The 17,069-nt window shown below is 33.7% G+C and overlaps 1 protein-coding gene across 1 annotated transcript in view; it reads left to right on the plus strand.

Moving 5' to 3' along the window:
* The window catches only part of Nox (NADPH oxidase), a 202,229-nt gene that overhangs the window by 172,870 nt on the left and 12,290 nt on the right, over positions 1-17,069 (plus strand). Inside the window, exons 3-12 of the mRNA XM_085942785.1 lie at positions 5,043-5,137; positions 7,163-7,274; positions 8,272-8,369; positions 8,834-8,954; positions 9,358-9,508; positions 9,696-9,906; positions 11,070-11,296; positions 12,375-12,563; positions 13,924-14,117; positions 15,382-15,703. Of these exons, the coding sequence (XP_085798911.1) occupies positions 5,043-5,137; positions 7,163-7,274; positions 8,272-8,369; positions 8,834-8,954; positions 9,358-9,508; positions 9,696-9,906; positions 11,070-11,296; positions 12,375-12,563; positions 13,924-14,117; positions 15,382-15,703 (1,720 nt within the window). The remainder of the gene's footprint in view (positions 1-5,042; positions 5,138-7,162; positions 7,275-8,271; positions 8,370-8,833; positions 8,955-9,357; positions 9,509-9,695; positions 9,907-11,069; positions 11,297-12,374; positions 12,564-13,923; positions 14,118-15,381; positions 15,704-17,069) is intronic.

Below are 17,069 nucleotides of genomic sequence, written 5' to 3' on the forward strand. Positions count from 1 at the left end.
ACAAACACTTCGGTACTGTTCGGTTATCAGAAATACAGCGGAAAACACATTTTGAAAATACCCGATATACTGGATTATTTGGTAGTTTCGGTTAGGTTAGGTTAGGTTTGGTTAGGTTAACCTAACAAATAATCCAGTTTATCGGCTATTTTCAAAATATGTTTTCCGCTGTATTCCTGATAACCGAACAGTACCTTTTTACGTACTGTATTGCATTAATTTGTCATATAAGTTAGAGTTAATAGTGTTCGTTGTCAGTGTGTGTTTGCCTTTTGGTGAGTGTACACAGGCATGAAGATGCCGAAAGGCGAAACCTGGGTCGCAGAAAACGACTCAAATGGAATAGTACAAAACTTAAATCCATTAAAATAATAATTTATATTGTATTATCATCGCCATTTGTAATACAAACATATTATTTTTATAATAATTCGTATGTGCAGTATTCGTACATTTCCCTACTATTGCATTTTTTCGCATACAGAAAATGGCACCCGTTTAAGTGTGTAAAATAGTTTATGTAATACGTGTTTTCTTGTAAATTTTATGATTAAAACACAATATAAAGCGAGGGTAGGGCTTAATATAATTGCATTCATTCATCTGTCAGCAGTTTATCGATGTCCAAAGAAAAATGAGGTATATCACCAATGAGAAGGTGCCACTCAGTTTATTTTTGAGAAACACTGAACAAGTGACTCTTGATTGGCCACATATATGGATGACGTCACCAGAATAAAAGATATCGGGAGCAAGGTCTATCAGCCCCTCAGGACACCGACGACTCTACACATCTAACATGCTAATTTGCTAATAATATGTATTTTTTTAATGTGCTAACTACTTATTTTATGTTAGTTTTATGCTAATTATTTGATGTTTTTGGAAGACATTAATATAACCATGTGGGTGTCATTAGCTAGTTTAATTCATTAATCACTGTTTGTACAAAAACCTTATATTGACTACAATGATTTATCGGTTAAAATTACAAAATGTAGAATATTCGTTACTATTAAATTTAATTTAAAAATGACATTAACTACTTCTTTTAACTAACATCTCCATTAAATTTATTTTCAATTAAAACCTGTACAATGACTAGGGTTTCCAAGCCAGGTTAAACCGAAACCGGGTAACCGCGAAATAACTGTTAACAAAGTAATAATTTTAATCGGCTAACCGGCCAAAATCCTAGTAGGAATTTAAATGAAATAGACAATTAAATTGAATAGAATAGATTGGCAACAAATTATTTTGGTAGCGTAATTACTTTACACTGTAAATAATACTTTCATAATCGTCAGCCTGAATCTATCCACTGCTGGATGAAGGCCTCTCCTAGCTGATTCCACTACTATCGGTCCTGTGCGGTGCGTTGTCATGTACTTCCGCAGAACGTTATCATTTCATCTATCCAGCGGCCTCTAGGCCTACCTTGCGGACGTTTTTTACCTCTTGGATATAAATTTGTTCAACAATTGTCCTTTTTTTGAGCTATGTATCCAGCCACCACCATCTTTAGATTAATAAAGCCTGAGCATAACTTTTTGTACAACCAACGAGTGGTCCACTGCCATACTATTTATTGATAAAAAAAACTGTCAAGCAGAGTTTGGTATTCTATAATGACTGAAGAGTATAAATAAGTTATTAGTTATTGTCGTTTAGAATCGACTGTCACCTTGACAAACGTCATAGTATATTATGATATTATTATACACAGAAGAAGTTTACTTTGATCGTCACTTCCAATTATTAATAACACAGAACCACTAAATCAGATAAACTTCAAGGTCTCCAAGATACGTTAAAACAATCTGAAAGAATACTCCAACAAGTGAACACGACAGACGCGTTAGTATGAGCACTATATATACAATGACAGGTCATCCATAGACAACGGGAGGGGCGAAAAGTAGGACCAGTCGTGTAATGTATCGGCTTTCTTATTCAGTGGGCAATGATCAAGCCCATTTCCATTTGAGGTTTTTTGCAAACTCTATTACATCGCAAACCCTTGTCTGTCTCCTTATCCACTCATTACATGTAGTTTATTATACTGATAGTTTATTATCACTCATACAAAACCAAATTCTCATCACGGCAATAATCATACTAACATTAGTTCGGTTTTTGCTTACATCAACAGATGATTATTTAACCACAAGTTACAATACGTTGTTTAGTTAAGTTTTTTTGTGTTACAATGCAACTAATTAGAGCGGTCAATTTGACGTCTCGTCCATGAAAGGTCTCCCCGCGGGCAACTGAGAGCAACGAGCAACAGGTCTGTGCAACAGCAAGCAACATAAATCACTCACCTGTCATTAGTGCGCGAGTATGAAAACGTTAATTGCTTTCAGAATTTATTTCCCTTTGAAATATTATAAGACATCGTTGCTTCTGCTGTTGTAGAATAAAGGAGAGGGGTGGGTCGATCGGTACCTAGAGTTGGGTTTCGGGAATTCCCGAGAAATTTTCGAGATTCTCCATCCCGAATCTCGAGAATATAAATTTTTTTAACACTTCGGGAAATCTCGAGAATATTTTCTCGGGTTTTCTTCATTATCAAATATTAATTAAAAAAATGATTTTTCTATATGAAAAAAGTGGACAGAGAATACAAACGTTCAAAGTTTGATCGGGGCATTTAACACAATTTAAGCCAATGTCGACTCAAAACGAGCGCAATTTTCAACATCAGATTCAATTTATCATACGCAGCCATTGACAGTCTGTGTTTTTTGATACCCTATTTTAATAAGTAATGTTTTGAATTATTTTTGTTTTCCTACTTCTATTTTGTTTGTCTTCTTACTTAAATAAAAAAAATCATATTTTTTTGAATTTGTCTTTTTTACACTGATTTTAGAATGTTTTTTTTGAAAATTCTCGATATCTCGAGAATTCTTTTCTGGAAATCCCGAATCTCGAGAATTCAAAATTTCATCATTTCGGGAAATCCAGGAGATTTTCTCGGGAAATACCCAACTCTATCGGTACCTAGGGTACTCAAATCAAATAATTGATATAAATCAATGTTCCATCAGTTGTTTTTTGTTTGTATTGTATAATTTATTATACTGTAACGTTAACTGTCTATCTTGCTCTAAAATTTAGCATAGCCAAGAAAGGCGCTGTTAAAACATAGCACTTATTGTAACAATTACAACTATTTTATTGTAATTCAACACATCTAACCAATTTGCAGAAAATCTGTAACAAAAAATTATTAGGGGCAGTCGTTTAAGGGCGACAATTTATCTAGGGACGTCGCTGATTGTAGTTTTCAAATTCATTAATTCAATCGAAAAAAATATATTATAGTATAAGAATGATGCAGACGTTCCATTTTAACTTCAAACTTTGTGAAAATTAACAAAAAAAATCTGCCAATACTGTGTGTAAGCCAAAAGATGAAAATTTTGTAATCATAAATAAATAATTTTGTTTCTCGTTTGTGTTTTCCCAAAATGGTTATTTGTTGTCATAACTCATATGAGTCATATGAAATGTCAAACATGTTCTTATAAATCAATCAATGTAGATAGTGTTCTTTGCTGGTTTTCAAGATTGTGCAATTTTATACAAAAATACATCGTAGGTATGTATGAAATATAATATAAATTACTATTTAATAAAACTTAAACAAATACGAAGATATTGTTAAACATAATGTAATTACGACAAATAATCTAAGTCCCTAGGTATCTATTGAAATTACAGAATAAAAAAACTAGCAACGTCTATAATAATAAAAAGTACCTACCTATCCACTTATTGCATCGATAATTAGTTAATTATGTGATAATATTCGACATTGTTCAAGTTGTGTGATAACCACCAACAGCGCACTCTGGCGAAATACAAAAGATTCCGGAATTTATAAAGAAAAATCAAATGATTTTTTTTCTTCATTTAGTCATGGTTTACCTCTCTCCAACAAGCAATCTTCGCAATTATATACTCTAAATGAGCAAGATCCCTAGAAGTAATTGATAAAATATCTACCAGTGGCAAAGGGTGGGCGTAGGCTCCAACATAAATAATGTACACTAAACTTTGTCAGTTAAAAGTATTCGGTTTTATTGAACTAAGACTACAACGTGTAAATAGTATTTGTTAGTTTTTTTAATTAAATTAAACCCTGCCTGATCCAAACCATAGTAGATAATAGTCAAGAAATATTCGTTTATCTATAAAATATATAAAATTAAACCATAATATTAGATAATTTTATAGATTGAAGAATATTTTTTATCAATTATGGTTTGGTTAGGCAGGGTTTAATGATTTTAAAAAACAACCCAACACCATCTGTAATAATGTACTTATTATTAATTCAACGAAAACAAAATAATAAGTACCTAGGCTGAAAAAGTGTCCACTTTGTGACGGATCGCCCATAGCGTACCTAAACTATTATGGTTTGATTTAGGCAGGGTTTAATAATTGAACTTTACAAACAAAACGAATACCTATTTTTGACTGACAAAGTTTAGTGTGCACAATTTATGTCGTATCTTAAGAGCCTACCTCCACCCTTCGCCACTGGTACCTAATATATGCATTGTGGAATTGTGTGGTGAATTTTACTTAACTTCTAAAGTTTCTATATAACTAGAGTGCGAAAATTATAAGTTGAAGTGTCATGGCTGACGTCGTGGCGCTACGATATATTATGAAAGGATTGTCAGTATTGTAGTTCTTGAAACGGCCACGCTGCACGTTAAACTTGTCGCAGTCTAATAATACGTAAATATTTTAAGAATGTCATAGATTTATCCCATGCTATGATTAAATTGGTTACTCCACCCTAAGTAGATAATATGTAGTATTTTTTACAGCATTCCCACTAGCAAAGGTCACCGCACGTCAATGATGCCTTCCTAAATTTAGTACATATAAATTTAGTACATATATATCTGTACATAATATGTGTTCCGTTGTTGTAAAACCATATTTTTCTTGTTTTTAAATCAGCCTATTTAGTATTTAATACATACATTAATTTAAAATATTAATTTCTATTGTTTCAGGAGTTCCTAGAAAAACTGTTCCAGTTGTTTGATCAAGAAAGAAATAATTACCTAATACAAGAAGACTGGGTGGAATTTCTCAAAGAAAGGCTCACGTAAGATATTTAATTTTATACATTATTTCAATACATGAGATTCCAATGGATGTGAAGCAGAAATAAGAAGGCGCACACAGATTGCGAAAAATACAATGACACGTCTTACCACTATATGGAAGATTCGGCAGTTCGCCGTATCACAATTCACCGTGAAATATTGTATTGGAAATATAAATGGTCGTATATTAAATACCGTCCAACCTGTTTGAGTCGTATAGTACTGAGTAGGGATTCCAATCCCGGGATCCCGAACTATTTTCGATACCTATGAATCCCGGGATTGATAAACATAATCCCGAAACTTTCCGGATTGATTTTTTTATCAATTTTTATAGAAAATAAAATAAAAACGAAATTATAACAGAAAAAATACTTTTAATAACATATAACTAAAATAGAAATAAACTGAGTTTGAATGAAGATTGATTTATTACCCATGTGTTGCAAATTCATTTTATTTATTCACATAAATTAATAAAAATGAGAAAGATTGGAAAAAACAATGGTTCACACTTTTAATCCTTACAGCGCGAACGCCACAGCTGTCGTGTCCTGATTAGGGGCCATTAGATATATTTAGCATGTTAAATGTGGTAATTAAGAAGTAATTAAATGCTCTGCAGTGAATCGGTTCCAAAGTGATTCCACCATGAAATCATACGTTTTACGACAGTTTCATATTTGGCTGACAAATTAGATTTATGAAGCGGAAAGGCCATAGTATAAATTATACTAGATTTATTTTTGACCGATTTTATCAACGTTATTTGTACATTTATAAAAATTTTATATTAACTATTGAAAAAATGCCAATCCCGGGACCAGTCCCGGGATCCCGGGATTGTCAAATTGTAATCCCGAAATCCCGGGATCAAGATTTTGGCTCGGGATTGGATTCCCTAGTACTGAGGTAAAATTCATGTATAAATAAAACACGGTTCTTGTCGGTTTACAAAATTTGAAAATACCCGATATACTGGATCATTTGTTAGGTTAGGTTAGGTTTTCATTCTTGAATTCATGATTTTTGCCAAAATCGGCCTTGAAAATTGGCGCGGTCCCCTCCTGGCTTCCTGTAAACCGACTTGTACCTAAAACACTTAAAATACGTAATAAAAACTGCCGAAATACAAGGAAAAGACAATAGAAAATAATATGTATGTAATTAAATTAGAAATACAGAACAACGCGTATTTTTTCATCTCGGTGCTATAGAAATGACCGTATTAGCAGTAGCGAAAGGTGGAGGTAGGCTGTTAAGATTCGCTATAAATAGTGCACATTAAACTTTGTTAGTCATACGTATTTGTTTTTATTGAACTAAGACTACAATTTACAGTTGGTGTTGGTTAGTTTTTAAAAATCAATGAAATTAGAAATACATATTACACATAATTGTTAGTTTTTTTTTTAAATTTATTAAACCATGTCTAAACCAAACTACCAAGTATAGATATATCCAAGTTATTTTGTATCAAGATTTAATTTCATAATTTTAGATATTTTATAGATAGATGCGTATTTTTTGACTATTATCTATTATGGCTAGGATTTCGCAGGGTTTAATTGTATTTTAAAAACTAACCAACACCATCTGTAAATAATTGTAGTCTTATTTCAATGAAAACAAATACATATAACTGACAAAGTTTAATGTGCATCATTTATGGCGGATCTTAACAGCCTACCTCCACCCTTCGCCACTGCCGTATAGTACCTATACCTACGGTCATCTCTTTCGGATAAGAAAGGTCACGGCGAACTGTGCTACGGTGTCGAGTTATAGAGCACAGGATAAACAAGATAATCATCCATGGATTCCAGATAAAGGAACGTCTTTTTAATTTTATTACACAATTGCGATAAAGATTAATTAGCTAATATTCATTCAAAGTTCGGAAAGTTTTTGTCGGAGCTAACATATGGGTAGTTTGGGATAAGTACGTACATTTATTATAATGGAATCATTTATTGTTTACAAAAATATGTAAGTAGGTACTTTCAATTAATTATTTTTCACAGAGATGAAAAACAAATAGACCTGGCAGAGCAGGTGGAGAGCGTCTCTTACGTGCTTTGCGGAGAAGATGTCATCACACTTGACAGGTTCAACCAAATATTTCACGCTAAAGGGGTAAGTTTTTTATTAAGTATAATATGGTGATTAACAACTCAATCCGTGTCAGCATATTGATCGGCAATATTAAATATATTACCGAAATTACAAATTATCTAATAATATCCATTCCCCGGAGTGTCCAATTATTGTAAACTCAGTAAATAGCTTACTGCAGATTGTTTCCGCGATATTCATTTTTCCACATAGTCAACTATATCCTATGATGCAAACTCCATATAGTAGCTGACTCAATTACAATAATTCTTTCCTAAATATTCTTTTCAAGATATTGTTTTGATTGCGAGTAACTACATCAATAAATAGCGGATTATAATTCATTGGACATGTCACTCGAATATAAGTTCCCGGTCTGTTAGTATCCCGATCTCTGTATCTCTCCGCATAACATCTCATTGAACCGAGATTCGGACCTCGGAACAGTATCATAAGTATTGTAACATAACTACTGTAACATAACTACTGTAACATACTCTTGTACCGACTGTTTACACTGTCAATAAAACTTGCTCCTCCATCCATCGGAGCAACCACCAAATCTCGACTTAATCATCCTCCATCACACCATGACAGCACTCGAAATGGAAAAGTTTACGAACCGGAGCGCTCGACAAATTTTCAGAAGATATATTTACATAGTCATCAAATGGTATGTGTATTTTATAAAAATAAGTGTGTCAGATTTTCTATTCTATGGCCTATCTAGCTCAGACGGTCAACATATTTTTTCCACGAGACGGAGCGATAATTTTACAAATTTCACGAGCCGGAACGGCGCTCCGGTGCGTTCCGTTCCATTTCGAGCCCTGCACCATGACCATTAATGTTTATTTTTCTCCATGTGCCGTTTTCACTCTGAAGATCGTCAATCGTGTTGGCTGCATGCCTTCTGCAAATGGCTGGTATATATTATAGCCTATCGGAATTCTATTTATTATCTGTTCTATGCAGTCCATCTACCACAGAAATCATTCATTATGTTATTTTATTTCAGATTGTAGATAAAATGTTTCGACTCATAGATGGAGACAATGATGGAATCGCGTCTCCAGATGAAGTTCTGGAGTTTATCACAGGAATTACCAACACTAGGTAAATAATAAATTAAAAACAAAACTTTCGAATTTTAACTAAAATATCCCTCACATGAGATTATTCCCAGTCCACCATGAGAACAGTTTTTGATTTATTTAAAAAATAACAAATTAATTCCTTTGAAATTCTGTTTACAGATCCTCGTCCACGGAAAATTCCTATAATCCTGATTCCCGACAAAAAATAAAATATCCTATCACTAAAAAACTTCGCAGGCAAGATAATAAATAATATATATCTTTTTTTATTTTCATTATTAATGTGTTTATAGTGACATCTATTGGTTTTAGCTAAAAGTATTTAATACAGCTGCCTGTTTTAAAAATAAATTACTATTTTAAGTATCATATTATTTTAATAGATGGTACTGTATTACAAACCATGTTTATATTTTTTACTCCAATAAAATTATATTATTATTGTGAAGGAATGATTATTGATTATTCAACTTTTCTTTACAGGCCAAGAGGAGGTTTCGACAAAAGTAGTCTAGAATGGCTCGAAAAACTCTTCCGTCAAACAGTAGGCAATGAAAAAGAAATCAGAAGAGAGGAATTCCAAAAGATTGTCATTTCAAAAAATGTTTGTACCTACCTATCTACTTTATAATTATTTAATTTATTAGATCATAGGTTATCAAAGTGTGTACCTTGATGCCCTGGGGCACCACGATTAACTCTCAGAGGTGTTATAGTATATTCTAAAATTTTGATAGCTCACTTCTCTCCCTTTGTTCCATTGTCTGCGGAATGGCTAATCACCTATCAACACCTTTTATACGCCAACTACTAATATAAGAATACTTTTTAAATACTAACCACTGCCATTTTTCATGCGTTTTAAAGAAACTTTTAGGTGAACAACAGACTCACCCATTACACAAAACGATAATTTTGTGAAACAGAAAAGTTTGAAAACCACTGTACGATAGCTAATAATTAAGATCTTGAAATGAATATGGATAAAAAAAAATCTTATATTTCAGCCATTTTTTACGGAGAGAGTGTTTCAAATATTCGACAAAGATAATTCTGGCTCCATATCATTGCAAGAATTCTTGGATGCGATGCACCAATTTGCAGGACAGTCACCCGATGATAAAATAAGATTTTTATTCAAAGTCTACGATCTTGACGGTACGTTTTTTTATTTATTTTTTAAATAAATGCATTGATACGAGAGAAAAGTGTTTACAGCAAAAATGTGGTCATAATATTATGTAAAAGTCCCTTTTTTTATTTCCATCTTGAATTGGAAGTACACAATGTTTAGCCCCCATTCCATGAATACATCTAATAAGAGTAATCTGGTGGTCAATTCCAGGCGATGGCTTAATCCAGCAGCGTGAATTACGTCATGTCTTGCGGGCGTGTATGGAAGAGAATGGGATGCGATTCAGCGAAGCTCAGTTGGCGGACTTGGCCGATGCCCTGCTGGAAGATGCGGACCCTTCGAGAAGAGGTGCTATCACTTACGAAGCTCTAAAGAACCAACTTGAGAAACATGGTGGACTTCTTGAAAACCTTACCATTAGGTTAGTTAATATCGATAATAATAGGCTTACTATAATTATTCTTTTCCACACCGGGACAAACTAAAATAAAAAATCTAAGAATGTATTTATAGAACAAAAAAATCTTAAAATTTAAATTGGAAACAATAATTATGAATGGTCTATATCAGGAGTCGGCAGAAGCGGCTCTTTGCATAGACGTTTGCAGCTCTTCTTTCTCAGCACAAGTGGACAGCCATAAAACAACTGCCTAAAATAGAAATAATAATTTCAATACATGGAATAGTTTGCCTGAAACATATGACGCGTTAAAAAAACTAGCTTTTGGTGTTCTCAGAATCTTTGGTTCTACATATGCGAACAAACATTTTCATCTATGAACCAAATAAAAAATAAACTTAAAAGCAGAATAAGGAATGAAAATTTACAATCATGTATTCAATTAAAAATAAGTAGCTATTTGCCAGATATCTTAAAGCTATCAAAAGCGATGCATGGCGCCGTTCTAATTATTTTTTTTAATAAAAAATCTTGAACTTTTTCCCGCGTAAAAATCCATATCTATATACATATGTAGGTATATTACATATAATATGCGGCTCTCTGGTACCTTTGTTATCCTGTTTCCTTGACAATTTGGTTCTTCTCAGTTGACAAACTGCCGACCCCTGGTCTATATCATTTAAATATTTGATTTTCAATATGTCAAAGACAAAAATAAGTGGTGATGACTAACAAACAATAATAAAAATGTACACAATTCGATCAGAAAATATATAAGTACTATTATAACACTATAAACCGGGACTAAATGACAGATCGGCCGTAATTTTGGGACCCATCATCAATCTGTGGCAATCTCGGTCAAATCGGGATGTATAGTAAGCCGAAAGTTAGATAATCAGCCGATTTTATCTTCCCGTACAAGAATGTTGAAGCCTGAATGACAAAAAATTAAAATAAATATGGCAGCTATAAATAATATGCTGTCATGTTTCAATTCCATTCCACCAACTTACAATATATTAATTTTGCACAAGCTACCAAATCTACCACACTAAAAATATTCCATGCTGTCAAGTGTTTTTAAAATCTCTTTTTTATTACCTATGTTAAAGTCAATTTTTTTTGTTTTATTTAACATTTCCGACAATACAAAAATATGTATGCACCTTCTCTTCCAGCATTGACAGATGGCTTGTTCCACCTAAACCGAAACCTCCGCCAGCCTCTAAAGTTGGCCGACTGATGGCCTTGAGACCCTACCAACTGTCTGCTCCGTATCTTCGAAATAACTATGTCTACCTTCTCTTTCTTGGCGCATTTGTGGTCCTCAACGCCGGTCTCTTCATCTCCAGAGCCATAGAGTACCGGGAGTCAAATGGATATGTCATTGTGGCTAGGGCTTGCGGTAAGTTATTTGCCCCAATATATTGTTGTATGGATATTATATTATTTAATTTTCCGACCATATCCGATCCTGATAAGATCATATGGGCCTCCACAGAGTAGAGGTTTGTATTAACAGATTTTTGTCTTTACGAGAAATGGATGTCAGCCACTTGCTCAACCTAGTAAGTCCATATACTCTGACTCATACACAAATTGAAAAACCATATGTGTACTTGCCAGACCCAGGATTCGAACTTAGGACTCACAACGTTACATGCCAATGCTTAAGCCGCTTAATTAGTATTAAATTATTGGAACCTAGCCCTGAACAAAAACCAACCGGTGAAGTGCGAGTGAGAAAGCATTCGGCTCACTTATATCTCCGCAATATGTCTTAGAGTAAGATAGAATTTCTACGGTTGAATTAAATATATTTTGTACGCGTCACCAGTAAATATTTATTTGAATGACTAGTCATTTAAAAACTGCGAGCATGTGTTGCTGAAATTTATTGTTTTTGTGTTAAATATAAAGTAAGTGGTAATTATTTTTAGTTAATTTAGTAGAAAATATGGTTAACTATACAGTGTTTAAATTTGGTAGCCATACTGAGAAGTAACATGATAGTATAACGTTTCATAATTGAGTTAATAATAATAAAGATTGAGGTTCTACCGAGAGTTATATGCAAGAAACTTTTGGCTTCATTTAGAAGAACAATACCCACTCTCTATATATTATTATTACTCTGAGATTGGAACTGTGTAAGAATTTCAATGTTTATTATTATTATTAATCAAGTCATACATTTCCTTGGTAGAACCCTTATTACAATATATTAATGATTATAATTTAAATCTATGTTACCTCAATAGTAAATGATTAATAATTAAAGTTAACTTTGACTTGGTAATTAAAAAAATAATTTAAATCCACTAGCCCCCTCAAAATGAAATCTAAGCTTTTCACTCTGCCTGTCTACTGGAAGGAAACCGGAAGTCTTAATGCTACAGTATGTGCTTAAGTTAAAAGTCCCTATTAGTGAATGACCCTAGTTTTCCCATTGAGATAAGTTAAGTGATATATTGTTGGATCAGGTCAGTGCTTGAACCTGAACTGCATGTGGGTGCTGGTGCTAATGCTCCGGCGCTGCATCACGTTCCTGCGGACACGCGGCCTGGGCCTCGTGCTGCCTCTAGACCAGCACATCTACCTGCACAAAGTCACCGGCATGCTCATCTTCATACTCAGTGTCCTCCACACCATCATGCATCTTCTCAACTTCAGTAAGTCAACAAATTATCTAATTATACATCACAATGCATTTATAGATCAAGGGACAATTTTACAATATTTTCTAAATGATCTAATTCCATGAGCTGATTCGATGACTCACTTTGCTTTCCTTAATCAGTTCTATGCCTCCAGCTAATTTTCTTTCTTGCTCTACGAGGCCGTGATTGACAGGCACACGTTACCTCATCCGACTTTAACACATTCACGAACACATGTTAGTTAATAGATGTTAGCGATAATATGACACATATTAAAATTTATATTTATTACATTTTCGATTTAGACAGAAATGAGTTAAGTCTTCAGATACAACACTATCTAATGGAAATATGTTCGCACCATGACACAAGTAGCAGGGAACATATCGTTTTAATCAAAAATACGACTTCTATAAATGTCATGTCGTATTCTGTTCTACAGTACAGGACGTCAATGGACGTCCTGTCATATCACATCTCACAAAATATGACGTTTATAGACGTCATGTCCGTGAATGTGTTAAACTTAAATAATTACTAGCCACTGTCAATTGATTTGCATAATCTAAAAAATTAAACACATAGCGACATCTGTTTGAATAATTATGAATAATGCTAAGTGTACGTCCTGAGTGGCAGCGTTTTGCGCAACTCAAACGTATAACCGTGTGTGAAAATGTTCGTAGACAATGTCTTTTTTTGGTTATACATTTATACGGTTATACGTTTGAGTTGCACATAATGCTCAACGCTGCGCCGCACGCTGGCACTGAGGCCTCACACTAACACATAAATTATCGATATTACAGCGATTTTAGTAAGAGCTTCGCTCTACATTCAATATGTGTCGTTAAAAATCTGCGGCATGTCGGATACTGCCATATTAATATTGTGAGGCATAGAAAAGGTTAAACAGTTACCAATTCATTAATTTCAAATCGCAAACAGATGCGTATTTTTCAAAATCGTAATGTAAAAAATCCTGGCAACATAGCTATTGCTGTATTTTGAAAGCTCAATGAAGGTTTATTGCATAGATAAACTTTTCGTGAGGGCACCTCCAAACCTCCTAGTGCCTCTGTATATCTGAAACCGCCATTGGTATTTACTAATGTACCCATTATTGTTATTTTGTTTTGTTTTTTTAAATAATTATTAAAGTCAGGCAACTATCATTATAAAAGTAAATGTCAAACTGACAGCATTATAAAAGCACGTTGCTAAATAGAAAAAAACAATATAAACCCAGCTCTGAAGCTTGAATCTATGACCCACAAAATCTGACAGGTCTAAAATGAATGGAACATTAGTATCACTGCATATCATGTTGAAATAAAAGATTAATTTCATATGAATCCACTTTCTTTTCCAGGTACAATCGTAGTAAATGACCCAATAATAAACGCAAACAATTACACGGTGAGTGAGTGGCTGCTGACTGCGGATCCTGGAGTGTTTGGCCTTGTTGGCGGGTGTGCCAACCCGACTGGAATCGCCCTTTTAGTCATTCTGATGGTCATGTTTATTTGCTCCCAGGCTTTCGTCAGAAGGGGAGGCAGTTTTGAGGTAGTTATGATCATATTATAATAATTTTGTATTTTTAAATGGAAAAAATCTCTGCCTATAAATGCATCACTAATTTTAAATACCTGCATTATCTTCATTGTTGAGAGATTCAATTAGTGTTTATTATTGTTGAATAACCTGTATGTATGCAGTTCGCCGTATCACACTTCACCGTGAAATGTTGTATCGGAAGTATACGGCGGTATATTAAAGACTGTCCAACCTTTTTGAGTTGACATAAATTTCAAATCTAAATAAAACACGTTTCTTGTCGGATTACACTAACTTTACAGCAAGCCAACAGCAAACAATTTAAAAAAAAATAGCCGATATACTGGATTATTTGTTAGGTTAGGTTAGGTTTTCATTCTTAATTCATGAATTTTGTCAAAATCAGCTATGAAAATTGAATTAATGTTCATATTGAATCTAATAAAATTGGAGACCGTATAGTATACGGTCATCTCTTTCCGATAGAATGCTCACGGTGAAATGTTTTACGTACAATTTACATGTAACCAAATACTACAGCTTTGTGATGCAGCTTTTGTCATATTATGATTCCCTACCATTATAATAAATGAGTGTTTCACAATCATAGTGAACCAAGTCCATTCTGGTTGTTTTTGAGTAAGCTAGGTTCAAACATAATATTTGAGTATTTGTTATTCTGTAAGGGAACTTTTTCCTTTAGATAACAATTTAAATGTACTCAAAATAACACTTCAGAATAATTGCAATCATACCCTTACAGAATTAGAAATAGGTACTCAAATATTATATTCAAGAATTTCAACACGCAGTTTTCGAGAAAAACTGATCTAAATAAATAAGGTTACATGTAAATTGTACGTATTACATTTCACCATAGCACAGTTCGCAGTGAGCTTTCTTATCGGAAAGAGATGACCGTATACTATACGATCATCTCTATAGCGCCGACGCCGCCGACATGAAAAAACTACGAGTTGTTCGTGGACAATAATCTTACCTAACCTAACCTAACAAATAATCCAGTATATCGGCTATTTTCAAAATATGTTTGCTGCTGGCTTTCTGTAAAGTGTAAACCGACAAGAACCATGTTTTATTTAGGCATGAATTTTATCTCAGTACTATACGACCCAAAGAAGTTGGATGGTCTTTAATATGCAACCATATATTTCCGTACAACATTTCACAGTGAAGTGTGATACAGAGAACTGCATACGTACAAATTTCCGGACACGAATAAATAAATGAAATCCCAATGAATTATCTTCAGGTGTTTTACTGGACCCACTTGCTGTATCTACCGTTCTGGCTGATATTGATTTTCCACGGGCCCAACTTCTGGAAGTGGTTCGTCTTCCCCGGGCTGGTGTACGGGTTTGAGAGGCTGTCCCGACTGGCGTGTATGACGGGCGATACGGGCAAGACTTACATCAGCTCCGGTCTGCTGTTGCCTTCTAAGGTCACTCACCTCGTCATCAAGCGGCCACACCATTTCGACTATCACCCTGGAGACTATGTCTTCGTAAATATTCCTGCAATCGCAAATTATGAGTGGCATCCGTTTACTATTAGCAGTGCTCCAGAACAAGAAGGTAAAGTGTATTATTTTCCTTTATTTTGTTAACTGTCAATTCATGGTGGAACTGCATTGTATCGTTGTTTTTATTTAATAAAACGCAATTTTTTATAGTACTTATTCCACTTTTAATTAATATATTAGGACCGGTTTCGTCCGCTTCAGTGGGACATTTTCGAGTGTATTATACTATTGTATTTAAATACAAATTGGCAAATTGTACTTTTTCACAACGAAATATGTCGAATCATTCTCCAGATGCAGACGTCTGTGGCTTCTATATATCAAAATCACCGAAGTGCCATTTTTGTATTTAACAAACAATGACTGCCTTCACCATTTCTCAAACTTTGTATTAAAAACAGCAGGCCACGGATATTTATTTTTTTTACTTCAAAGTTAAAATTTGCAACCACTGGTCTAGGGCCATGGAGCATATTCTTTCACCATAATATGCTGATGGGATCCGACCGAGCAGAGCTGTTTGCCAGGGTTCGTCCACACACGGGCCCGATTGGCCACGGCGACTTGATATCAACCAAGGCTAACATTGAGGCATTTGAAAAATTTGCTGCGTCATATGGAGGACGGAATAATTTTGATTCCTCCTTAGACTCATCACCTTCGGAGGGCAATAACTCTGTTCAACCAAATCACTACGGATATTGACATATTCCACCTGCGTGAGGATGAGTATAGGTGGGCATTGTTTTAAAAATCGTTAAAAGATGGTCTGCTCAGCTCATTCGGTGTACTTCCTTATATCTAATTTACGATAATTTTTGTATTTACACTTTTCTACTGTTTAATAACTTTACTTAATACTGATCTATTTCTTTTTTTTTATATAATACTGTTTTAATACTATTTCGTTGTTTCTAATTAAATTAATAATTTTTAATGTTCACTATAATATGTAACATAATTACAAGATAAAAAGAACTTTCTATATACAACGTTTTTAAATTTTCTGTTGAATCATATAAACTTGACTTGACTAGCTTAAAAGATCAAAAAAAATTGTATTTGATAGAAATAATACTGAAATGTCATTTTGACACTCATATTGATTTCCATAGTAACGCAAGTATATATTAATAATTTAGTTGTTATTACCTTAGCAACCAATAATAGTGGATTGGATTAAGAATTTCTTCCGAAATAACTTTTTATACAAAACAGAATTAACTGAAAATGAATTTAATTCTTCTTAAAAATGGCTTAAAGTATTAAAAAAATGCATTGGCATCGTGTTCTGATATATTCTAAAAGTTTCAAATGTCTAGCTAGTCGGGAAGTTAGTTAAAAATCGATTGCAAGATTTGTACCGGACAAATAAGAATACGACCTAATAAAAACGTTGTAAAAATAAATAGAATTTG

Source organism: Rhyacophila brunnea, unplaced genomic scaffold (assembly GCF_057557595.1).
Source record: "Rhyacophila brunnea isolate RB1 unplaced genomic scaffold, BYU_Rbru_1.0 scaffold_15, whole genome shotgun sequence".
In the NCBI taxonomy this organism is placed as follows: domain Eukaryota; kingdom Metazoa; phylum Arthropoda; class Insecta; order Trichoptera; family Rhyacophilidae; genus Rhyacophila; species Rhyacophila brunnea.